The following is a 27,561-nucleotide window of genomic DNA, read 5'->3' as shown; positions in this document are numbered from 1 at the left end:
CCATCTTGCACCAACATCCCCTGTGTTCCAGAATTGCTGCCAGTGCTAAAATTGTATAATATATGTGACGTAAACTATAGATCTTTAGCGCTGGCAGTAAATTTTGGAACACAGCCATCGTTGTGTCAATTTTGTTTTACTTTTCTGTCGCTTAGGCAACGGTGGCGCTGTTGATCTTCGTTACAGCGCGACATATATCGATCAGCAACTACGTCACGTAAGTCTCGAATCTCGCGCGCGAGAGTCGATACTTTGATTCTCGAAACATTCGCGCGCTTCGATATCGCGGTGAAATGGCGGGCAGTCACGGCGATCGCGTCGCGGAGCGGAATCCTACGTGCAAATTGTCATGTAATTACCGTCGTCTCGCGCGCAAATGTTTGTAAAACACACGCGTGTCGCAAAGTGTCGCAAACGATCAATTAGCGTCGCGCTGACTGGTGATTCTGATCAGGTAAGTTTACTGCGAACAAATTTTAACGCGGCCGCGTTCGCGCGTTCGAGATGAGCGGTGAGATGAATCCTCCGCTTTCTGTAACTTCGTAGCGCGAATCTTTGCGCAGATCGTAAAACGTACAACAAAATAGTTGCGCAACGAAACTTTTGTTAACTGTTACAGAATAAGAGAAAACGGAGAAAACACATCAACCGTGAATCTCGAATCGCGTGCGTGCGTGTGTGTGAGTACACGCGCGACGCGCGAGAGGATGAGTTAAATAACGCAAACGCAATTATTCATAAAAATGCTCTGTATATTTCTTTACATGTATATCTTTTTCTTAACAATGTCAATAGTATATAGTAATATGTTATTGTAATAGTAAATTCGCTATGTATATATATATGTATATATGTTAGTGTTTCAAGATGGTCGCATGCTTTATTTTCTGTCGTTAACGGGAAGTTACATTTTTATTATTAAATGTTCTTTGTTAAAACGAGAACTAAGGTTTCTCATACGTCTAATTGTTTACGTAACAACGCCAAAGAGAGAAAGAGAGAGAGAGAGAGAGAGAGTTCTAATTTAATTTTAGCTCTATTACTCGTATAGCATTTGAGTATATATTTTTTTTTTGTGTTGTAATATTGTATATAGTCAGGTAAATATACGTATATATGTGTGATCACATGCTACGTCTCGTATTAGTATAGCGCAAAGAAATATTTTAACGACAACGTGGCGCTTTTGCAATTTTTCATATTTCACTGTATTTACTCTTGAAGCGTAAATCGCACGCGACCTAGTAGCGATTGTAATGCGCGAATGGAACAACACGCTTAATTGTAATATAATATATCTCTCGTATTTCCTATGTTACGAGGAGAAAAATTTCTCTGTTTAATTTCAACAAATTTACAAATACGTCGTACACATACACTGATAAGATTTTTTTTTTGAAAATTTTTCAAGAGATTAGACATTAAACACAAAATTGTCTCGCACACAAAAGCTAAGTGACACCATAATTCTTGTGTGCTTAACAAAACACACACACACACACACAAAGAGAAATTATTATAATTCAAACAAATTATTTATTAATTATTTAAGAATACAGAAATGTGAGCAATATATTAAATTCTTAATATATATATTTGATTCTTCTTTTTTTATTAAATATAAATATGATTTGGAAGTAGGTGATAAATGAACGGTAACTTGAGAAAAAAGACACTTTTTCAAAATTCTATAGTTACTATTCGGCGAGATTTAAATAATTATTTAATAATTTATTATACACGTTAACGTCCGTATATATTATATGTCATTTTTGCCAACTGTCATCATAGATAAAGTGGCAAATATGAGATCTTTTACTAAATTTTTTAAATATAGATATGTAACATTATAAAAATCAGATATTCGTTACTGTTTTGAACTGTAGTATTTTTTTTTCTACCGTATTGCTCTCATTTTTTTATACTTACTGCACAAGTGTGCGCGTCTATACTTAATTTGTCTCTAATGCATATTTTTCAAATGATATATCTGAGCCACCATTGCGCCAATAATACGGACAACACAACTCTGGTTCATTCGAAACAAAACAAATTAAGAAAAATATTTATTGAATATATATTGAATTATTTTGTCACAACACAGAAAAGTACATTGTTTCACTCTCATTGCGTTCATTGGGTGACAACACAAATGCGGGGGTTTTTGATTTTTTATTTTTTTATATATAAATAAAATAAAATATGAGAAACTCATTTTTCGGTTGCAGTTCGTCATTCTTATACCAGATTTCTGGATTTTTTTCTAGATCATCATTTGACAATCTCTTCCCGCACAGTCTCTACAGCTCGCAAGAATCACGCATGTATTCCCGAGACAACGGAAAGTGCCTACGTTATTCCAGCGCCCATATTTGCCTAACTTACCGTACATTCTACTTCGCTTCGTTCATCGAGAAAAGCTGCTTGGTGAAAACTGCGAGGACAACAACTGTCTACAAGGTAAGTGTGTGTGTGTGTGTGTGTGTGATAGAATTTATACATTCACATGAAAAAAAGAGAGACACATTTGCACTTAGATCGATCCTTAATCGAAATAATAGCGCCGGTGACAGGCCAGCCTGCGATCGGACATGTGTCACTTGCATTAATTCAAGTTAATTCTATTTTTTTCTTATTCCGCAACCAACGCTGCATAAACATGCAGCACATGGCCTGATAAGCCGCCGAGAGTAATAGAATATTTATTGTGTGTGTGTGTGTGTGTAGGTGTACGGATATAATTATTTATTACATATTACGCGAGTTTTACATTAAAATATAACAGCTAACGAAGAAAATTACGGATATGTACAATTAGGGATATGCGACGCGATAGTAGTCAATTAGCTCGTTCGAATATCCTCGAAGGATGTATATTAGTCTTGTTTGTCTTGTCCGTTGTTCATCATATTGTGCTTTTTTATTTTTATTTTTTTTTCTCTTCCTTTCTTCGCCCTTTGTGGATTGTGTTCTCGATCGACGAAGAAACAAGGAAATCCGAATACTGCTTTGTTTACCTTAGAATCGACTTCTACGAGCTCTTCTATTAAAATCAGAGTGGTCCCAAAAATATTTAAGTAATTTCACGCCTTATATACCTACAGCCATTTTTAAGCGCGTCCAACGAGCTCGTCTCGTTTGCGGAGTCGAAAGGACGAAAGGAATGGCAAACAAGAGATTGATCTCGTCGAGGATGGACGCCGTCGAACGTCGCGACAAGATGACATGTGTTACAACATCGCGTCTCATCCTATACATCCGTAAAATTCTCTTTGTCTTATATTGGTTTCTCTTTGCGTTGTTTCTTTCATATATTTGACCAATTTTTTTTATTATCTCATGCAGCGACACATGTAGAAATCTTATTAATGTAATAATAAATAATTAAACGATCAAATGAGACACAGAGATGAAATTAGATGAAAGATAATAAATATACAGATGACAAATCTTATTTTATATTTTTACTTTTTTTTTTACTTTTACTTTTTTAGTAGTTACATCGCAATAATATTTCTTACGTTTTGGCACTTTATACATGGAACAAGAACACAAAGCGCAATTTGTTGATGCGAGTAACGTGTGTGTCGGGTTAGGTCTGGGACTAAATTATTGAAACAAATACAAGAGAGATGATATAGAGTGATATATTGGAAGAGTGGGTGATTTATCATGACGGCGTCCATCCTTTCAGAGACGAGTTTGGCAATTACGTTGCAACACTGTGCGCGCGCGCGCGCGCGCAACAACAAATATTTGACGTATAACAAGACAACATTCGATATATAGATTCGATATATATAGATACTGCCTTTTTTTTTGATAAATTTACTCAATGCAGGGGTTTAGCCGGAGGTCCAAGGAGCGTCGAATATTCGTTAGAAAAATTAATTATATACCGTTATTAGTAGCCATTGTTCGTTACTGCTATGTACATAACATTTTCTAAAGAGACGTTATTACCGCTACGTGCAAGTAAATGCTTAGCCGCAACGTATCGGGTCACACGTTTTTTTTTTTTTGTTTTTTCATTTTTATTTGCTATCAATATAAAGTACACGTTGATGAGAGTATATTGTTGATGCTTCTTGTACTCGCTAAGTTGTTGCTGTATTGTAGCAATTTGCAAGTGTTACTTCTTCGGTGAGGTCATTTATCTGGTACACTTCGATACGCAATCGCTTATATATTTATATAAAGGTAGTTAAAATTGAATTTTTTACCGTTCCTCAAAAATTTAAGTTAATTTGTTTTTTTTTTTTAATATTGACGTTTTTCGAGAAAATTAAAAATTTTTAACATCAGATGTACAACAAACGAAAGATCTCTAGTACGTACGAACGCTATTTTCAAAATTAGAGAAAGAGAGAAGAGAGGCAACACAAAAAGTGAAAATCAATTTCGTCACAGATCTCGCTTCAGATATACATCGTGTATTGTACTTTATGTTCCCTAGAAGAATTATTTTATCGAACTGTTTTTTTTCTTTTTTCAGTTTTTGCCCACCGAATCGAGCAGGCATAAATATAATTGGCCTTTGCGTTTGTCTCTCTCTAGGGTTTTTTAATCTGTTTATCCCTGTTTTGCCTATTTGGTCGCTCTCATTGATTTACGCGGAGAGATCGGAGGTAAACACTAAGGAAAAGGGAAGGAAGTAGTATCCAAAAATATATACTGGAGTTTTTCCAGTGACGTCGAGAAGCGTAAAATCGGGGGGAGAGAGGGAGGGAAGATATGACAAAGTACATACATCGTTTTCCTTACGGCTTTAAAAGTCTCGCGCGGCGTGTGATTGATTGTACAAGTTTTGCATAAAAAACATCAGTCTGCGGGAGCGTTTCGAAAATATGTAAAATATCTGAAACAATTGACTCATGGAAGACGGAGCAAGGCTATTCGCGACGTCACTGGGGGGAGGGGGGACGGGGAATGTTCGTGTAACGTCGGATCTCGTATTGTTCCTCGCGTTAATTGATCAATCGATTAGCAACGAGAGAAATTGTTTTTCGATATAATAAAAATTAGGCTGCCAACTTGTGAAGCGTACGACGCGATGTTCGTCGACGCGCGGATGATGAATTTTTTTTCATCGCGTGAAAAAATAATTGAGCGATAACACACACTCGTGAAACGTGCCCGCGCGCGGCGCGAGAATTTTCGTTTTCCATCGACACTCCTTGGTCTCGAATTTATCATCATGTATATATATATCTATGTGTGTGTGTGTGTGTGTGTGTGTGTGTGTATATTTACAATACACTAGCTACGTATATCACTTTCACTAAAACAGCTAGGAGAGAGGGACGGTAATCGAGAATGCAATATCGATCTACCCTCTAGCATTGTAACAATATACAGTACTTCTCGGACAGTGTAGCTTTTTTTTTTTATTCCCATCTCTGTTGGAGAAGAAGTAAGTTATTTGTAAATTTGTCACATTTTTTATGGCGGTCCCCCGAGACTAATTGGTTTCGCCAATAATTTTGTCTAGCTCGCTCTTAAGTCTATTCTCCTTCTATTCATTGTGCGAGCAAACGTTACGGTCCATTATTCATCGGAAAAGTAAACAATCTGGCTCTCATCCGGTCAATTGCCCCGGTCTCAACGGGCTCCCATCCGTGGAATACTGTATTATGTAGCAAATAGTGTACACTATATATTTTAAGTACACAATTCCCAAATAGCCAGCGTGACATTTTCGACTATTCGAATACTTTTTTCTTCTTTTTTTTTTATCACGTACAGTTGACAAGACGCAAAAAACAAGTGGTTGTCAACGTTAACACACTATCGGTCGATTGTTTTCTATTAATAATAATCATCATAATTCATCTAATTTCTCTTAGGCGGGTCAGCCTTTAGTGTGTTAATAATTAGAGCGAACAAACAAAGCGAGAGAGATATAACAGCGATATATTATAAACTTTATTACAGAGAGAGAGAGAGAGAGAGAGAGAGAGAAAGAGAGGAGTTGTGCTCTCTCACGTGAAAAGCGTAAGTCGGTATCAATGTAAAACTTTTTTTTTCAGGTACGACGTAAAATGATAAAAGACAACACTTACAAATGATGTGAAAGAAGTCAGAGTAAAATTATCTTCGACTTCCTTTTCTGAGAGATATAATATGTATATACGATGATGTATCAATTGATCGTACAGGCGGGTCCGATATGTTTCGAACGGAATAAATATATGTTCAAGCGGGAAGCACTCTCAATATAATATAGGTATCTAAATATGTGTGGTGGGTGTGTCTTGAGATATATATATATATGTATGTATATATATAATCTAAAGTACTTAGAATTGTACGGCGTTTGGCATAATATATATTTAGAAGTGGTAGTGAGGAATATCGCGCTCTCATGAAAAAACGAATCGCAAGATCGCGGCCGTGGCCGATTCTCCCGCGACTCTTCCCTTTGTATTTCGTTGTACAAAAATAATAAAAATCAGGCGCAACGTGTGTACATTATGTGTGTGATTACAAACTTTATACCGACGCGCCAGCGCGCCGACGGCAGTCGCACATCGACCTGCACATCTGATACGTGGGTTTTTGTTTTTCTTGTTTTTTTTTTTTTTGTCACTGTGCTACTCAACGAAATTAACTCCCGTGCTTACGATGTTCTTGGCCTCTCTCTACGTCCGTTCTTTAGCGAGAACTTAACGGAATTCAAGAATTTAAGTTTCACTTTGCCACTTAATGTGATTTTTCAGCAATCGATATTACTGGCTGTGTTGCCGATGTAATAATATATATACATATACATATATATATATATATATGTATATATAGCAATGATAACATCATTAATCTGACATATATTTTCTCAAATATCATGGATATACAATCGAGCGCAACCTAATCGCGAGTATTCTTTGAGATTAATTAGTTATTATTATTTTTTTTCGGAAATATCAATTTATCTTCTAGAGAAACCACCGTTTATATTTGCTTATATTTCAGAGATAGTATATTCCTGTTATAACGTGTCGCCAAAATTGATTAAATATAGAAAAACACGCTGTTGTAACACCGCGATATATTATTTTATCCTAGTCTCTGATTGTTCGTGTTCTGTAATCGCGTCGCGATTATTCCGTTTGAAAAGACTTGGATGCTTGATTGTAAACTTCTTCGCGCGCGTCATGACATTTGCATCGGCGAAGATATATATTCAGAAGTTAAATTTTTTTTTACGAAGCTTCTTTTTATATCGAGTTGCTCCGTTCGCTCAACACGGAATCGGGATATAAAATCGTTTGGCAAAATCAGATTCGGATTACAATGATAAGGTAAATGCGAGCTTTTTATAGCTGACTCCTCCGAGCGGCGAAGATCGATGATATCGACGTCGCCCTTGATTGCCACTATGACTTCCAACCTCTTAATTTTCTCAACGAGATCTTCTTCAGCTGTAGAGCGATGCTCAGCGCGTCGGACTCGCGCGTGTCCTCGCCGTCAGAGTGAACCTCTCGTCTACGGCCTGTTATCATTAGCCGATGTCTCAGACTTCTGGATGTGGGATCCGACAGTGCTTCCGATACAGGCACTTTGTCTTTACTAGATCCCGGCAGGGATACCGATCTGCCTACGGAGAATCCTTTGCTGAGTCTGTCGAGAGTCGCGGGCAGAAGATGCCTCCTCGGAATGGCTTGTTCCCTTTCTCTGAGAATGAATCTGCCGAGGGTCTTCCAAAACGCCTGAGTGCTGTAAACGTTCTCTTCGTCGCTCAACACCCTCAGTTGACGATTTCCGCTTCCGACGGCACCCGCACCGCCCCACTCCAGCTCCTCGACCAGGGCGAACTTGTTCGGATTTTCCATTCTTCTGGCCTTTATCAGAGCTTGCGCTAACACGTCCTGCGCCGAACTGCTTACCGGCACGCGCAGAATCGCGTACGGAATTTCCGGTGAGACGTTGTAGATGCAGACCAGAAAGGTGTCGGCCTCGTCCCATATATGAGTGGGTTGGTCCCTCGAATTGGACTCGTTGAACTTGGAATGGCCGGCTGTGCTTCTGATGGAGGCGAGCCACGCTCTACTGCTCGGATCGTCGCCCACGCGCTTCAGAAGGAAGCGACCCTGACCTTTCCACTGAGCTTGCGCCTGAAGAGGATGTTCCGTGGGATCCAGCACGCGTTGCGTCGGCAATTCTTCTCTGTCTTTCTTCTCCCACCCGCGAAACACTTCTTCCACTAGTATGTACTCGTCCACGTGATCGGCTGATATTCCAGCCTTCTGCAATGCCTGCAGCATTACCTCTTGCGTGTTGCTCTCCTGGGTCACCTTCAGAATAGTGTAAGGCTCGTCCGGTATTACGTGGTAGACCGCCAAGAAGAACATTCGTCTCTTCAACGTGACACCGCCTAGTCCAGAATCAACGGTGGTCAGCTTTTCTGGTTCCTTGCCTGATGACAGACGCTTAGACGACTCCTTGTGATCGCGACAGCAGGTGTTGTAGTCCAAACTCTCCTCCTCCAATCGGGAATAAATAAAAAGCGTGGACAGTGCCAGTGGCTTGTTCTTGCATGATCGTAATCGCACGTGTCGGTAACCAGGTCGAAGACACTTCAGAGGTATCACGCGTTGCGCAATCAGATGGTGAGAGCTCGCCTCGACGACACCAAAACGCAAGAACGCGAGATCTTTGAACATAACTTGGAAGCAGAACTTTTCGTTCCAGATCGGATTCAACGCGTTGTTTTGGATCACTTTTGTTTTGTGTTTTGCGCAATCGATCGGTATACCGATCAACTCGACCTCGACGTACGTGCTGGTGCCGAAGTTCGTAAGCGAGACGTACTGTCCCGAGACCAGCGACAAGCTCAAATGCGCGGAGTGCAGCCCGTCGAATTCTTTGTCCCACGGATTGAACCGCCTGAATCGATTCATATTTTCAAAATCACAGTCATTTAATTTGGAAAATTGTTTTTATCGTAAGACAAATACAAGAAACTCACCTGTACATCATGTGCCCCTTGTCCCACATCACCGATGGTTTTCTGACGTATCCGCACTGACCGGTTTGCTCGAACATGGCCGCGTTCAGAGTTAATCCCGCATCGTCGGTCTGATAGTTCAACGCAACCATTTGAATCCCGAAGGCCCAAAATATCACGGGATTGAAATTCGTGGAATCGATGCGCATTCCCGCGGGATACGTTCGTATGAGTTGAGTCTCCGCGTGGGCGAGCACGCCCAAGGGTTGCTTCCGACAGATCTTCTTCGCCGCGCTCTCGTTCAGAGATGAACATTGGAAACAGGCCGGCATCCCGCGAGTAGACCTAATATAAACGCAACAACCCCCCTCCCCGTATGTTACATCGACTTTAATTAATTTCGAGCTTCGCGCGCGTTAAACAAAAAACGAACCTGAAGATGTTATCGATGTTGCTGCCGCCGCTCGCGAGCGAGGCCGAGGTTGATAACGATTGCGGCGATCCCGATGAGGAAGCTATACTGCTGGGTCCGATGCCGGCGATGCTGTGTCTCTGAACCGGCCCGGTATGCGGTTGATGACGTGTTTTGCCGGGCACCGCTGTCCCGGGCGTCGTGTTCAGTCCGCGAAATTTGATCGCCTGCAGATAAATCACCAAATCGGACAGCTCCTTGGCTATTTGACTGCTCTGTTTTTGCGACTTGTCGTCCACTCCCTGATCCGACTTCAAACGGCTTTGCGGCACTTGGCTGCCTCCTAGATATTTTTCGTAGCTCGAGAGCGAGTTGTCTGTAAATTGCACGTCAATCGAACAGTAGCTACATTTTGCTCTGGTAAACAGTTGTAAGCAGAGAATGTTATTTCTTCAACATATTTTATCTACCATCGATATTCTCGTCCTCATCGTCGTCCTCTTCGTCGTCCTCATCCTCGCTAAAATACTCGACAACCGACGTGCTGCTCACGTCTGTGCGCATTTGTTTCATAGACGACGCGCGATCCGACATGAGCATCTTCCCGCGATGACTGAGAGGCGTATGAGACAAGGGACCGGTGGGATCGACCACTAGTTTCTTGTTTTTTATCAGAATTCGATAGCGTAACTGCGACGGCGAAGGCAATTGCGGATCGTCACCGAAGTCGGACTCGAAGAGAAATTTTGTCACCAGTTTCTCGCCGAATACGGACTGTAACGACGATGTTATGTGATTTGATTGTGATTATAATACAACAAATTTGGTGTAGAAAATAATTAAATTTACGCACCTGAAATATTTGAGCCATACGAGCTTGCTGAGTGGGCGAGCAATGATTCTCGATCGACAGAATCACGGGATACGGCGAACTAACAAAGGCGCTTCGATCGATTGCTTCCACAACCGATCGAAATGGTATTTTGGTGGTGAATGTGTGGCCGTGGTAAATCAGCGGCGATCCATCGTCACCGTCCCAACAATCAAGCTCTACGCAGCGACATCCGGTTAAAAGCACCTATTTGTAACAGCAAATCTCCTGTTAATCAGTACCGGTAGTACTCAATTCGTCGTTGTTTATTTGAAGAGAGAATTTAGAGAACTCACACGGATTTTTAATTAACACACGGTAATTTTTTTTATATCAAAATTTGTTTAATAAATACGCGCGCATCTTTTGGAGAAATTTAAAAATGCAGGTGTGTGTGAAAAAAGTTTTATATATATATATATATATCACACACGCATCCTTTCAAGTAATTTTTTCAAATCACGAAGTTTATTCGGCAAACAAATTTCTGAAAGTTGCTCAACGCACGCCCCCACCTGTGAGTACAATTGCACGGAGGATTCTCCTTTGAGCTGATGCCCGGTCAAATAAGTGTTGTGGGAACTGGCAATGTAATATTGCGACAGAGACTGCTGCATTTCGGTTTCGGATGGTGTCGCGTACTCGTTCGGGAAGGCATAATTGTCCTTGTCCATCATATATCGCGCAAAACCCTCGAAAGACAAACACCACTGTGTGCGAAGTGCCGGGTCCGGTTCGTGCCTCTGAAATGAGAATAAACACAGACCCTCGTTTGATTGTGTGTGTGTGTGTGTGTTACGGTTGCATATTGCCGCGGTCGGTCACGAGCGAGGAGGAGGTTGAATTTCCGTGTTCTCGGCTAATTGAAATCGCCTTACGGAATCGGCGAGTTACGTAGCGAAGGTAAAGATCGTTCGATGCGAAAGTAATTTATTTGCGAAATCAAATAAAAATATAAACTAGGTGTTGTGTGTTCGATGTAAATAAAAATAGGCAATTTCGCGAAGTTAAACTGAATGTTTTTTTTTTTTTTTTTTTTTTTTTCTAACACGAAACGAGGATTCTTCAAAACCAGTCTCTAAATATTTACCTTAATCAACGCCTTGATTTCCTCGTCGCTCAATTTTTCCTGCTGCCGAGACTCGAGAAATTTCGTGAACGTCGCCAGAGTGATCACTTGGGACTTTGACGTGTCCACGCCGGAGCAATTATTGATTATGCTAGCCGCCGCGACAGCGTCGAAGATCTGCTTCCTTTGCAGATTGCTGCTCGTCTTGTACTCGTGACAGTCGATAGAGTTGTTTCTCGTCAACAAGCCTGACACATTCGAACGTTGTGATTATTTCTCAGTCGAGACGATATTTAAGACGCAGTTACGTAATTACGCTACGTTGATTAGTTTTTTAATTACAAATTTATTTTTATACCAAACAAGTTTCGTGTAGCGGAAAATTTTATCGATGTTGTAGATAAAAAAAATGCCTCTTTCCAAAAATTACTAGAAATATTATTTGAAGTACTACAAATTATTGATTCGGCAATTTATTTACTTGTAAGTGAGTACATACCGATTCTTTGCGGGGTGGCATCGCTGGTCTGTCTGAGCACTATCGGTCGAATGTTGAAGTCTCTCAACGATCCGTCACTCTGGCTGCGACATGTGATTGCTAATTGGCCGAACAAATCCCTCAAATCTTTTCTAGCCCGTAAGCTGAACGATCGGAAAAGCGCGACGAACTCCACGAAGTTCAATTGCGTCTCGTACATGATCGATGTGGTGCGCGCCTTTACTTGCCAAGGAGTCTCCGAGCCGCCGGGTATACCGGGTATGCCACTTACCAGGTATCCGGATTCGGCTTTCTCCTTCTCTCTTGCAACACACAACAAACTACGCGCGTGTTATCGCAAGCTCGTAACGTGGAAACAATTGATTTATTAATAGTTTTGATAAGAATTTAGAATTTTTAAATTTTTTTCGCGAAACTATCATGTCGCTACCGAAAAATCGACATTTCTCTTCTAATAAATTCTTTGTTTGAAAATGAACAGCGCGAGATTCTAGTGTGACAAAATTGTGCGAAAATTTGAATAGATACCTCTGAAAAGCGGAGTAAGGCAAGTTGGAGGTGACGATATGATCAGCCGAGCCGAGCGGGCTACGCGGTGGAATTCGGTCTCGATTCGCTTTCGGCGATGCGGGTAGGATCCTCGTTAGAGATTCTCTACTTCCCGTGATATGACGAAGAGGTGTGCTGCATAGGCCTCCATCCGATGATGAAGATTCGTATTGTTTTAGACTTAAATCCTGTATAAAACTAAGATTCATCAGTTTACCGAACACATGTGTATTACGTGTGTCTACGTGTATACAAGAATGCGAATAATATTCCTGCGAGGAATCTCATTTGTTTTTCACTGATCTACAGATACAAAGAAAATAACCGAATCTGTGCAAACCTTAGTTAAAGCGTGAATGTTGGTGATCGACTTGGTCTTTTTCCCTTTGACATTTCGCCTGCGTAGAGTGCTACTGCTCGTTGGAGATAACGTGCCGATGCTCTCCGTCATGGACCAATCGCGACCCCCGAAAACGCGTATTGCGTCGGCAGTCGTTGGATGCTCCAAACCCTCTATCGCTTGTTCCAAATAAGAAAAATACAACTGAAGATACTTTTCCTTCAGCCATCGCGATCTGCGATCTGTCAGTTGCTGTTGTCGTTTGAGGCCACGCAGTATCCAGCACAGTCCCATGTACCATATTCTGAAGAGTCAAGCAAAGTGCGGATTGCATAATTCGATAAACAATTAGAAGTTATAGAAATGTGCTTTTAATGTGTTGATAAAACCAGTAAAATACAATCGTGGTTTCGCAAACGCACTTGCTAAGGGCGGGAGGGCAAAGTAGGAAGATCAGTCGATTGTCCGGAAGATTGGATCCATACATGAGGCCGATACAGGAATCGGAGCCAGGTAGGCCGTATCTCTTGCAGATGCTCCTCAGATCAGCCTCCCGGTCGCGGTCGCAGCAACCGATCATTATCTCCTTCACCGATCCCAGATCCAAGTATCCCTCTTCCAAGGTGACGAAAGCGCAATCAGCCTGCGGTTGCGTGTATCTGGTGAATAGGCCCGCTGGCACCGTGTCCTCCGGATTCGCGGACAGCGAAAAGTCTGTGAGCGCGGTACCGCCAACTTGTGCCGTCTTCAGCGGACTCCAGGGTGGCTTCTCCCAGACCAAGGTGCCACACGCGCGATCGACGCGCGCGAACACCAACGCCGTTCTCGAAGTACCACCGTCGTAGTCCCAATGCACCAAAGTCGTGCCATGATGCAGCACCTGTAGGAAAATTTATACCCAACTGCTTTTTGTATTTCTCTTTTTGCGTTTTGTGAAAGAGTTTGAAATCGACACGCACGGTAGTTCAGATTTCAGAACATATTACATCATTTAGTAAATTTTAACGAGTCTTTTATTTATATATTGTTTTCCTCTCGCATCTCACGCGAGAGAAAATATTATTTTGTTTTTGAACTATATTCTCTCTTTCTCTCTTTCCCTTTGTATTCTTAATATTCAACGCACATTATATACATATGTTAAGTAAATATTTATGCATATCACACATTACGTTAGATAAAAATGTAAATTCAGGAAAGAGAAGTTTTTGATAACTTTGCATATCAATTTATTTACATCAACTGTGACATGCCTCGACGTAAAAACGAGGTCCCATTAATTATTTCTCTTCGATTAATGAATTTTGTAATTGGGTTGTCGTGACGCGGAATATGAAAGCTTTTTGAGAATTTCTATATCGCACGTCTCCGTATCGCACACGAATCCAAATATCGTATCAAAGTTGTTATTATGTAAATGGAAAATGTGTGAACACGTAAAGTCTATATATATATGTGATTTTGCTCAAAGCATTGTCCCCGGTCTTCGTGCGGTAGCAACCAGATTACTCCGCCAACTAATGCCATTATTTTTAAAAACAGCAAACCACACAGAGAGGCGCTTGCTGTAAATGTATTAATTTCAACGGGGGAACATTACGAGGTCATTTTCGCGACTGCACCGAGCTCGTGTCTCACCGGCAAAGTACCAAATGTCGCAAGTGCGTTTGTTAACGCTGATGGAATAATGCATTTATAACGTTTCTGAGTGTATCGTCCATGCAGATATTTGTTACATACGTTACCGTTCACAGAGACACAAATTTCCTCGATATTCAACTTCGAGTTATTTATCGATTTGCCGTAGACATAGATTTTTCTTAACGTAAAATGAACGAATCACGTGTGTTAAATTAAATAATAACAGCAATAGAAAATCTGCGAACTGTATTTATGCGGTAAAATTTTTCACAACGGAGAGATAACAATTAATTTTTTTTTCTTTTTTTAATATTACGTACGAACTATTTTTCTCCGCGAATACACATCGTGTTCTATTTTTTTCTTGCCACTCAATTAACGCTGACAATTGGTGGCTCGATTCAAAAGGATGACCTGGTTTTTACGTGCTGCGTTACACCATTTTTTCCACAAGTTCTTGTGGTTCGTTTGCTACATAGTGCTCTCTTTCTCTCTTTCTCTCTGTCTCTCTCAATCTTTCTTCCTCGTTTTCCCGCATATTTCTGCGTTTTCTCTCTAATTTCCGCAAGACATACCAAGGGTATAAGCGGGAAGGCCAGTCTCTTTGAAACTCTTTTGACGTGTGTGAGCTACGTGCTGTGACGATATCTTTTACCACAGTGACGCCGCACGTCGCGAAAGAAGAGTCGCGATAAGTAATATTTCGAGAAAAATTTTTTTTCACGAAAAACGAGCACCAAAATCTCAATTACTCATGCAAAACAGTCTTCACAAAGTCATTTTCCGTCTCTCACTTTCTCTCACTGTTCTCAAGATACAAAGTGTAAACGGAGTGTCAAGTAGCTATTTTGGTTATATTATTATTGTTTGTTTTGTTTTTCATTTATTTCGAGTGTGTACTGTATTATGAAAAAAGATCACAGAGACATCAAACGCACGCAAAGATGAACATTTTTCTCGTAGGTGCTTCTTTTTGCAACTCGCGTAGCTTAAAAGAAAATTTAAAAATCTCATGTGTCGTTGAATCGCCGTACCTTTTGGGTACGGTATCAAAGAAAAAATACGTAGGTGTTTATTTAAATTTCAAAGGCAGCCTTGGAATTTCTTAGTCGGACGGCGACAGGAATTTCCTGTAGCGTCGCCGCTTGTTCGATGTACTTGAACAATGTGACTACAAAAGGAGAAATAAATTATTTTAAGCTTTTTTATTTATAAAAAAAATCTCAATTTCTGCACTGATTATAAATAATATTGTTTATATATTTTTTACGTACAAAAATCTTATAATATTATAATTAAAAAAAATGTGTCGTTATTTGTTAAACAACAACAGCGACGTGATGTCGTTTGTGCGTCGTTTCGGATACTTATCAATCTCGTATATGCTTTTCTCGTACTCTTTCATATGAGAAAGAAAAAGATGCGATAACGTACCTGCAAGATGTGAAGATCCATGCCGGTGTGCGGCGCGGCAACAGGAAACAAGGAGACCCCGTGATCGATCTTGATCGGCTGTACGGGTTTGTAAGAGTCCAAATCGAGATGGTAGTCGTTTTCGTCGCATTCCTCCGCCATGTAGGTTTGTTCGATCGTGGTCGTGTGAACGCTCAAGGTGTGATGAAGGGAACCGGTAGTCGCGTCTCGGCCACGGGCATGCCGATGCTTGCGAGAAAAATATTCCTCGATAAATTCAATTATATATATATGAAAAAGCTATGCCACACCTTTACACATCGGAGAAGGTATTTCCTTTGACTCTTTTTTTTTCATTAAAAACATTTTTCTCGACAACTAAGAAACTAATTAAAGAGAGTTTATTTTGTATTTATTGAGCTCATTTGAATACACGGAGCAAAATCACTCCGAAACTCTCGGACAGCTTGTGCGTAGATGTTTGTAAAACAAAGCTGTGTTTTTGTTAAAAAAATTCTTGCAACTTTCGATAAAATAATTCTTGCAATTCCTCTTTCTTTCTTTTAGGGAACGGGAGTAAACGCAAAAAATTGATAACAACTTTCTACTTCTATCGTATTTATTATCGCTATGGTCTCTTCATCGACCTTACCTTGTGAAAGAGAGCGACTTTGTCGAGAACGGAATTCGTATCGTGTATAACGGGGTTTTCCGATTTGTTCAAAGAGCCGCTTCTGGAACTCCATCCCGACGGCGTCTCTGTGTTACTCTCGACGGCGATCCTAGCGGCCGGCGCAGACAAAGGCACGTGTTCTTGAGGTTCGCTCTCTTTAATACTACCACGTGGCGATTCGCGATATTCCTTCTCGGGATGGGGCTGAAACATGCCGAATCGACGGAATAATTCTCAGAAATTTTTGATCGATTTTGCAGGAGAGAAAGCGTCGAATGTATTAACAAAAACGACCAATTAATTTTACTTCAATTTGTTTACAAGTGCTTTTTTGTCACAAAGACACTGAACCGGCAAACAAAAATGTCAAAATCAAATGCCACTTTGTGTGTGAAATCACACGTTATTGTATTTAATCAAGTATATTATTTACTCGAAAATGGAGATTTAAAACAGTTTGCGTGTGTGTTTTTGTCAACCGCATGTGTCAACCTGACGTGCAGAAAGCTGCGCGCGACAGGAAAAGCTAGGACCAAGTACTAATGCGTGCCACTAAATTTTCTTCAAGTTCCTCAGCGCTTACGAGATTGTCAAGAGATTCACACTCTTGTGAAAGAGCACTTTGTATATACGTAGCCCACGCTCAACATCGAGTCTTTTATGTGTCAAAAGGGCCTATCCAAACGCTTCTGTTGATGAACACGCGAGAGATTTCGAGGGCGTATCTCGAGGAGAAATCGTAAACTGCTATTGATTCCCATTTTGAGAGTCTTTTTCGACTATACAAAGAGAATTTAACGTTACGCTCGCAAATTATCGCAATTCTACATCTTTCTTAGACAAGATAAGCGATATCTTCTCTAAGGGGTTCTCTTTTCTCAAAGCGTTCTTCTTCCTCGTGCACACGAGAGACGATGTAATGACAAAACTGCGAGAACAATAGCGCATGTTATTTTCATTTACCTCGACGAAACGTCAAATGTTGTTGTTTCACACAACTCTGTGTGTAAGAGAGAAAGAGAGAGAAACAAATACGAAATTTATTTATATATGTACGCGCGATAAAAAATTGTCGCTGCGTCAACATAAGTCTCGGTTGGAAAATGTTTCTCGTTTTAACGGCGGTATTATTGAAATAAATATTATAAAGTCGAACAAAAAACAATATCAAAGTTAAAAAAAGAAAAAAATCTCCTTTGTTCGATTTAATTGTGAGATCGGACGAACGAGTTAATGAACAAATTTGTACACAGATAATACGCGTCGCTCGTAAATTTGTCGAGCAGACCGTAAGCCCGGGCTTCCGTAATGCGTTTTCACGAAGCAAACCGCGGCGACGGCGCAAGAACTTTAATGCGGCTTATAATTAACTGGTATTCGATAAACTTGTAGTATATCGCACGGGTGTGTATATCGGAGTGATCGCGTCTCACGGCGCGTCGTCGTCATAAGGGGTAATGCCATTTCGCTTTATCGCACCATACTATCCGCTAATCGATTCGCTGTCGAACGGCATTGCCACGAAGTCGCGCACGAACCGAATTGCAAACATGTTTGAGACCCGTGGGAATATTCGCAATGCGATAATTCGACGCACATCTCGATTAACTAAACTTACTTTCGCCAAGCAGATATTACGCACATATCAATATAAATTTGCAATATTAATTTGCTGTCAATGTTTTGTTGTTGCAAAGGTGGATGTTTTTGTTTTTCTACTGAATAAACAAAGTCCCGGATATGTGCCAGTGGCCGGACATTTGTTAAAGAAATAATTATGTAAACGTCAAACAACAATGTTTCAATGTTTCAAGTATTTTTTCAAATGTTTTTAAATAATTTTAGCTTCTAACGTATGTAAATACTTAGTTATTTCTTTGATAAATGTTTGACCTTAGTAGTTAATAAGATTATTGATAACTGTGTAACGCGACATAAACAGAACAAAGACAAAGACACATTTAATCTTTCAAGCTTTGACTATCATCAGGACAGACGTGATGTTTCGCGAACGAAGCGACTTTCGCTGCTCAATTTTGTTGCACCTCCGGTGAGATACGTGCCACCGGGAGGATGTATACGTGACGATATGGGAGCAACCGGTAACACATCGGGATAACATTGCGATGCGTATCGGCTTGGCGCCGCGTTCGATGCCGATTTCGAATTCCATTTGCGAGCCAACAACGTCGCGAATAATCTTCGGTTGTCAGATTACCTTCTAAGAGGAACAGTGACAATGCAATACATATGTATTTGCATCACCTGTCTCGATGGTCTCGAGACAGAATCCGTCGCTTACTTTGCTCCCGTAATGTCAATCAACGTCGAATGTAATTAAACAAGTAAAACCTGCGGCAGGGTGAGTAATCACTTTGCGGACTGTTTGTCTTTGGAAATTCTGCATTTCGAAATAATACGGTGTAACAACTGTTACGAATTGAGTGGTTATTACGTGTGTCGGTTTTGTTTAAAAATATGAGAATAAAAATGAAAAAAATCCTTCACATACATGGACAAATTCTGTATCTGGTTATAAAATTACATAAAATCATGTACATATTGTCTCAAAAAACCTCATATAATTAATTACGCAAGTTGTATAAATTATACAATAATTATACAAATTGTTCGTAACCAGAATTTATCGTATATCGAAGCGACAACTTCAGATCACAAATACGTAATAATAATAATAATAATGACAACAACAACAATGCATGTAATGAGCTTTGTGGATTTTATTTATACTGTTTCGCGGAAGCAAACACTCGCTGGTGAGTTTGCGCTACTGCCACGCAAGTTTACAAGCATAATTTTACGATGTCAGATGTAACCAGCGGCGACTCCCGGGGTCGTTGCGCAAGTTTCATGAGGTGGAACGGACGGTTTTCGTCGCGGGAGCTCTCGTGTTCGCCCTTACCACCAAATAAACGTGACGCCGTAAAAAGCGAGAAAGACGCGGGCTATCCCGCTCCCCGATGACGATCGTTAGCGACAAGAGCAAGTAGTTTCCGCCGGCCTACAACCTTCGTAGCTGCTGGAGGCCGATAGAAACCCCTTTCCTTGTCGCTTTTTACGGTGCAGCAGCAACCTCTCCGCCACTTCTCTCCGTGCTCTTATCGCGTTCCTCGTGAAAGCTCGTCGAAGAATTTCGTTGCGCTATTTCCGGTGATCGCACTCGAAACAATCCTGCTCGTAACGCAAACTATTTCTCCTACCTAAAACCCCTAAGAATCTCCTCTTATTTCTTGCGCGCATCAAGTCCCAGACATATAACGTCGCGTAATAACAATTGACCTGTCGTTATTTTGTTACAATAAATGCGCAACCTGTTGGTTACTTAGTTGATACAATTTACCATTTTTGAGAAGAGAGAACTGACGCATTTTTAATCAGTCGTTCAATTTTATTTTCAAATTACATTAAAATATTTTATACATTTAAAAATACTTTAAATATTATTTAACAAGGGTAACAAAAACCGCAATTATTTTTGCGCCAACCTGATGAGATTCGCCACGAACCAAGTTCTCGCACATTTCTCGAGCACGCGAATAATAACGAAGCAAATCTGCCGTATTATCGTGTCTCATCCCTTGCGGTTATTTTGCAGCCTCTCAAGTTGCGACGCGCTGTCTCGGGACAGACAGACATCGGATTTCATTGATAAACTTCTTTGGCCGAGCGCCAAAATGCGCGCGAATTCTCTTTCACGAAAGCGTTCAATCTCTTGCCAAACTTTTTTTTTTCTCGAGTCAGCTAATCTGTCTCGTTCGGTGTCACGCACGCTCGAACAAATTCGAGAAAAATATTCGCCGAACAAAGTTCAAAATTTACTATACTCATGGAGTTGCATTCCATAAATAAACAACAATCAATCTTCTGCACGATGAACGGATCTTGATTGTTCGATTCTTATCTTGCATTGATGCAATCTTCACAGTGAACACAAAAAGTGAACATTCAAAACATCACTCAATAAATTATAAAAAAAAAAAAAACAAATAAACAAACAAGGACGATGTGTTTGACCAAGTTTTAGGGTCGATACGAGCCAACCAATAATGTCGGGTGCAGACATGTGTGTACAATTTTTTTTAAACGTGTAAATTAATACACATGAAGGTTCGAACTAAATTCAAATTGCAAAAAACGGCAGGTTTATTTTTTTTAACAAAATTGGAATATATTCGACGACACATAAAACGGCACACAAATTCTACTCGTGCAAATGCTCAGCGTGTGTGTGTGTGTGTGTGTGTGTCATGCGTATGAGACCGAGACTTGTTCAGGTGTTTACCTTCGTTTCGCGTGCGATAACTTCTCGCAGCTCGCGCAGAAAGGCTCCGAAAAACGGGACAACCGGACACTCCGGCATCGCGAGGGCGCGTCCAAGCGCACGTTCGTATTCGCAGGACAGGAGAGCGTCGGAAAGATAGCCCATAACCGGTGGAGTGCAGTCGTTCACGCTGTGCCAGAACATCTTCAGCTTGTTGGATCTGCGAAACACAAGTGACAGTAGCGTTAGAATAAAAACAAAAAAGCTACAAAACAAACAAGCTACAACAAAATTATATAATTGCATTTATAATCGGGTTAACTAAAATCCTATAGAGCGGCTGACAATTGCCTCGGGCGGAAGCAGTCGCTGCTACGTACGTTGTAGTTTCCTCCGTTTCGCACGTACCAGCATAGCAGCTCGTGAAAATTACACGAAACGTTTGCTATTACAGTTAATTAACTCCCGTGTTTAAGCGGTTCTCTCCATAGTGCAGCTAGTTAAGTCCAAATGCCGGTCGTTTCCGAATGTACCGCAACAATCGGGCGGACACATTCTCAAAACGATACCCTTCCCGCGCCGAACTTTTTTATCTTCTCGGGACGGAGATGCGTCGGACTTTGCGCGCGGTGTCTTGGTAATAAAAAAAAATATTTGATTTCCGCGTCGACGACAAAAAGGTGACGACTGTTGACCAATTGCGAAACTTGTTCGGGACGCGTTTGAGAGGACGCGGTCGAACTCTACAAAATGGAATAAAATAAAAAAAGATAGTGAGTGTAAGAAAAAATCGTTACGTTTTTGGTGAATTTTCGTCTTGGCACAGATTGTCTCTCACTTCATCGTCTTTTATTTCGCAAAGTCGTTTTTTTTATAGTATCCGAAGCAATAAAAACACAAAAAACAGGTCGAAACTGTAATGTCCGTTCGGCCGATATTACAGAGAGTCGTTCCGACATCCTTTTTAATAACGGGCATCGTTATCCGCGAACGAAGAACGAAAACGATGACCGCATGGCGGGCATAAAAACTCCCCCGAAGCTCCGGTAGAAATTTCTGCTATCGGCGATATTACGCTCTCATCGATGCAATTTCCTTCGCAGCTTCCGAGTTGGCGATTGAACGGGACGATAGTTATGACAGGTCGGTTAGGATCGGCAACCAGCTCGAAACGCAATACATTTTATTACGAAACTCGCGTACTCGGATACTTTTCGCGATACAAAGGTCGGGTTGTGAACACTTTTATCTCGCCGAAGTCGATCTCGAATTTTTCAAGCGGTAAGTAAAGCTCGATTCTTCTTTCTCTTTGCATTGCTATTTTCTTCTTTGTAAGAGAGAATAAGTTTCAAGAAATATGCACACACACACACACGTATGTTTCCGTCCACTCGAATCGTAGCACGTGCGGTGCAACAGTCAAAACTGCCAGATAAGGTATTTTCAGTCGCGGAACCTTTTAGTAAATTATTTTATATTTTAGACAGAAAGAGAGAGAAACAGATCTAGGATATAGATCATGAGAAACTCTTTTCGAAGCAGAGCGACGGAAATCACTTCAATCAACGCGCGTACTTTATCTTTCTTACGGAATCTCAGAAAAAAATCATTCGATAGACGAACATATGTGGAGTTACTCTTTTTTTTTTTTTTTTAACGAGAGTGAGAACATTTCGCTCGGCAATCGGAGATCGAAAGAGGTCACAGTTCCCGAAAGAACTCGCGAAATAATGCGATTACGTCGTTGAATCGTTTCGGGAAATGGGGGCGTTGCCTATGTAGAGACAGCTATAGAGAAACGACACCCACGTGTCGCGCTCGATAAAACTCGAACGAGATATACCTACTCTTTAATAGAGCGAAACTGCCACGAAAAGTTACATCCTTGCGTCTCGTACAGATAAGACGCGCGAAATGTAATTTGTGTGAGAAAGAAATTGCGTATCGAAACATCCGACAGAGGGCGATGCGCCGATTGGTTGCAAAAAATATAATTATCAATATATTATTTCCTTCGCAAAAATTCGGTTGGGCAATTGGGTCGTGATAATAATGCTATTATTCTCGGGATGAGACACGTTCGAAGATGCGGGTCGAAGATGCTGGAACACGCTTGCCCGGGAGCAAGTCGTTACCGTTAGCGTTTATGCAGCGACTGCACACCAATAAGGCCGGAGTTGGATTATATAAGTTAGAGCATAAGTATTTCAATCATCTCTCAAACAAGAGAGGAAGCGTTCCCCGAACGCTTTTCCCATTTGAAATCTGAGCCGCTTGTACGATAACATCTATAGTGCAAAAATACAACCGAGAGTATATATTGCACGTGGCAACGTTACCGAAAGTTCACGGTAAGGTAAATTGATGTTTATTTCGCGGTAATTTCTGAAAGCAATATGAGAGCAGTGTGAGGGAACACAGTCCCGCGTGAAACGCTAATTATAGATAAATACCGAGATTATAAATCGTGGGCGATAAAAGAAAAACCCTCGACCGCGCGGAAAATTCAATTCCGAGCGCAGTTTCGACAACTTCCAACCTCGACTGAAGTGCGATAATAATTGAAGAGCACGCAAATCTTTACTGATTTTTTTTATGAGAACAAAATTAATTGCGCGATGTTTGAAACGCTGAAATATTTCACGAAGACGAGATGTAATGAAATCTCGACAAATTAAGAGACGAGAGAACGATTCGATTTCAAATCGAATCTGTGCCGATAAACGTCCACGACTGACGCTAATGATCGGCCTTTTTGAGATGGACGTGAGTTCCAGAACGGAAAATTCGTGGTAGAATAACTGCTTGGAGACCGACCGAGAGCTCGAGTAGATCAAGTATACTTTGATCGTCCGCCCGTTTAAAATGCACGTGAAAAACGTCAAAGATTCCAGATCGTTTGCGAAGAGTGCGTCGTTATTTTCCAGACAGATTTTTAATCTCCGTCTCACACCGGAATCTCCAATGAGATTTTATTGCGTTAAGAGTCACGTGAAAAATTCAATACTTGTCGAATCGGTCTTTGATTTGGCGATATTGTACGCGCGTGTACGTGTCCAAAGTTTGTTATTTACAAAGTTTGCGATTCGTCGAATCTCGGCAAAGATGTCGCTGAAAATTTTTGATCGATGATTGTCAACTTGCTCTCTAAATTTCATTCGAGTAAAAAAATCGAGTGACCGACGAATCGCTCGAGTTGGAGACTCGCACGGAGCGAGTTCTTCCGCTTTCTGTTGAATATTTCACTTTGTTCTTCGTGGAGTGAAATATCTTCACTCCACGCAGAACGCGCGAAGCGCATTCGCTATGTGTAAGTAGTGATTTCGCCAATAATTATCGTCAAGAGAGTCTCGATATCTGAATCAGATAGACATCTTAACAAGCGGAGGTTCGAGTACACAGTTGAAGTGAATTTCTCACGAACGAACGTTTTTTTTCTCCACAAATTATTAGAATAACCGAGAAGACAAGATCAAATTGCAAGAATAAACATTCGCGACAATAATTATTCTTTCGAAACGATCGCGACACGTCGGATTTAAATAATCATTTTTGCGTGTGAAAAGTGAATTTCCACTAATTACGAGTGGCGGACGTTTTCACTAGCGCTTGGGGCGAATATCCGCTCGTTTCCGGCGTTAGATTTCGCTCCGAGAAATTCAGAGAGCAGCAAACTGACGTGTGATTTTTAGCGGCCCGTTAACGTTTACGAAATGCGTGTCTTGTGACAACAAAAGATGCAATAAATCGGAAGATAATACGAAGACGAAATTAAATCCCATCGCGAGAGACTGTGTGTTCCGCGGGAAGTTTTTCTACCACAATTTTTTTTATCGCGGCAAAACGCATACTCGGAAAAATGTCCCATTTGCGAAAAAGCACAGTCCGAGTAAAGAAGAGGATCCGTTGTGTCACAGTACGGGGACACACATAATTTCAAGGCTTCTTTGCCTCGTCAAAAGATGAAGATTAATTGAGCGAGCGCGCGCGACCTCGAAAGTCGCAACGTCACGCGACACATATCGAGGCGAAGTTTCACGAGAGCCTTGAGTTCGGATTAATGTCGGTGTAAACTCTTGTCGGAAAAATTATACGTTTCACAGATCTCCTCAGCGTATCTGCTCGCTGATTTAAAACATTTTGCATCGCGCAAGTTTATAAATAAATCTACAAATATAAAAAGAACAACGCTCGTAAGTTCGCTTTGGATGATTTTTACAGATTGTTAAACGCGCAAAGTAATTTCTCTCTCTCTCTCTTTCTTTCTTTTCTAGTTTCTGTTGAATTTAACAAAATTAATTGACCGTAATTGCAAACATCAATTATATGACAGTGTTTTCAGTCAAGTCGAAACTCGAGAGTGACGGAAAATCCGACTATCTTTCCGTAATGATTTATCGGTGCCGGTAGCAACTTTGCGCGTTTAGCTGCTTACGGCGAATGAAGACGGATGGGCTTCCGTAATGAGACGGAGGGATGGAGCAGGGGAAAGAGGAGTATCGAGAAATTACATTACGATTTTCGTATTAAGTCGGGATTTAAAATACATGCTTGACTTTATGAGTGTGTGCGTCTCGTTTATTTAACAAAGCAAATCGCAAGAAAAGATGAGATTCAAAAGGATTCATCTCTTTTAAGCAGAGAGATTTACCGGGGAGTGACATTTTGCTGACGCCGAGCATTACGTTTGTACTTACTTCAGACCGGCTATTATCTCCATAGCTGAATTAAAGTTTCCAGTGTTCCAACAGGTTAGCGCGACGCGCAGAAGGCAGGACAGCACCGCAAGTTGTTCTTTTACTGTGCCACCGCTGGTGATCGCGTGGGTGACCCATGAGCTTACCTGATTAACAAATGCAATGACAGTTACTTGACCGTAGACGAATAAAAATTGATTTCTAACTCTGCGTAAATAAAATAATAAAATCTGTATTTGTTTACGTATAGAAAAATTTTTATAATTTCTTTGGACAAATGTCCGACCAGTGGGATCTCGCAGTAATTGTATTAAAATATTAACATAATTCACACGCAGTGTCTTTTTCCGCAACAAGTTGCTACAACATGCATATGGCCGGTTCGTTGACCTCGAACTTATATATATATATATATTTTACTTATTTATCTTTAAGTCAAAAATAGAGAGGGAATTATTTTGGCATTTCGAAGCGAATGTTCAAGTATAGTCCACTCTAGCGCACGGATATGGAGACGCGAATGTATCGGGAAGTGACGCAAAAATCAATTTGAACCAATTTGTTCTAGTTATCTGGATAGCTTTTATTGACAGATTTTTATTCGCAGTTTATTGATTAATACGTTTCAAATGAAAAGGAATTGATTGTTTTTGAAAAAATTTTTTGCTGCAGTTTTTTGAGGAGGAAAGGGCGGGAGAAGAGAAAAATCTGTCGTCTATAGCACTTTCCAACAGCTTTCTCTCCATCTCGAGGCTTTTGTTTAACACGATGGTAAAGAGAGAACGACGTGGAAAGCGGAAGGATGAAGGACCCAACGTTTTCAACCTTGGATGGAGGACTCGTTGGAGTAGGAAATGAAGGGGGAGTTGCGGAAACGAGTAGGCGAGGTCATATGATATCCGTGTTGTGTATATGTGTGTGCGTGTGTTTGTGAAGAGTAGGTGAAAGTGTCGTGCGAAAATGTGCGGAAAGCCGCTGGAAAAGTGGACACCTCATTAAAAGCGAACGATGAGAGCTTCCGCGAGATCCTTGACTCCGCGAGTCTTTCCTTTGACTGTCGATTCGCATCTATTGCATACGTTCGCTACTCTGTTTGTCTATGTACGTATCATTGTCTGACTCTTTTATTTATGTCAACAGTATCGCGTTTGTTTGCTCGTCGACGCGTGCAAAAAAAGACGCATGAAAAATGTTTGTCACATACACATACGCACCTCGTTAAAACGATCGATGAGAGTCTGCACGGTGGAATACACCGTGGGTACAGGCCAGGAGGATTCGTCCTCGGTTTGGGTCGAGCTATTGGTGGTGCTGGGATTGCTGCAGCTGCGACTCGACGACGGGGGTGGCCTGGCAGGTGATTTCTGCAACGTGGTCTGATCCTGCGCCACGTGCCTTAGGTACTCGTACGGTGGTACCTGATAAAATAGCTGGTACTCGCTTTCCGTCAACCTGAGCGCCACCTCCTCGGGGAAGTGCAGCAGCTTGTGCAGATCCTCCAGCTCCTCAGAGCTCCGAGGCGGCTGCGGCTGCGGCCGTTTCTCCAGCTCTGAAATATTTATGATATTTCTATCTTTCTCTCTCTCTCTCTCTCTCTCTCTCTCTCTATCTATCTATCTCTATCTCTCTGCATACTTATTACGTGTACAAAGACGCGCGAGAACATATTTTTCAAACGAGAATCGCGCGACTATATTTTCATTGTTATCGCTACTATCGCCCCACCATTTTCACGGCAGTGCTTCGCGAATTGTCGGAACACGCTTGCAACATACAAATCGCGATGATTTCCGCGTCTGTTTGTGTTCTCAGTTTCAAAAATTTAAATTTTTTTGCGATTGTTGCAGTCGCGCACAAGTTTTTTGCGCAATTTGCCGACCATCCCTAGTTTTTAGAAACTGCATTGTCGGTGGATGACATTTCGAGCGTGCCCCTTTACGAAAGAAATATAGCGCTTTTTTTTTTTTTTTTTTATCAATCATTTAACGTTTATCGAGCGAAAAGGTCAGCTTGTCGATGGTTTTTCGTTGGCGTAAGCGATGCAAAAAATTCAAACGCGACCGATGTGAATAAAAGCGCTCTTTAGATCTTTGGTGAATAATTCCGCGCGGATATGTGAACTTTCTCTCTCTCTCTCTCTCTCTCTGTCTAATGGTGCAAAAAATAAAAAC

At 41.0% G+C, this 27,561-nt stretch overlaps 1 protein-coding gene across 1 annotated transcript; it reads right to left on the bottom strand.

The window, feature by feature from the left end:
- Positions 1–1,802: 1,802 nt before the first annotated feature.
- On the bottom strand, positions 1,803–26,931 carry LOC109853979 (1-phosphatidylinositol 4,5-bisphosphate phosphodiesterase epsilon-1-like). Its single transcript, XM_020426616.1, has 16 exons — positions 26,605–26,931; positions 25,391–25,536; positions 20,715–20,913; positions 16,391–16,615; positions 15,760–15,987; positions 13,107–13,564; positions 12,685–12,988; positions 12,324–12,532; positions 11,796–12,115; positions 11,318–11,544; positions 10,743–10,970; positions 10,210–10,434; positions 9,827–10,130; positions 9,378–9,732; positions 8,966–9,289; positions 1,803–8,883 (listed from the first exon to the last, which is right to left on the bottom strand). Exons 2-16 carry the CDS (start codon positions 25,411–25,413, stop codon positions 7,374–7,376), a joined length of 5,139 nt encoding a protein of 1,712 aa, XP_020282205.1. The 5' UTR covers positions 25,414–25,536; positions 26,605–26,931; the 3' UTR covers positions 1,803–7,373.
- Positions 26,932–27,561: the final 630 nt, after the last annotated feature.

Source organism: Pseudomyrmex gracilis, unplaced genomic scaffold (assembly GCF_002006095.1).
Source record: "Pseudomyrmex gracilis isolate BER0280 unplaced genomic scaffold, ASM200609v1 scaffold_58, whole genome shotgun sequence".
NCBI lineage: Eukaryota > Metazoa > Arthropoda > Insecta > Hymenoptera > Formicidae > Pseudomyrmex > Pseudomyrmex gracilis.
Note: the sequence above shows the minus strand (reverse complement) of the source record. Positions and strands in the feature narration are given on the sequence as shown.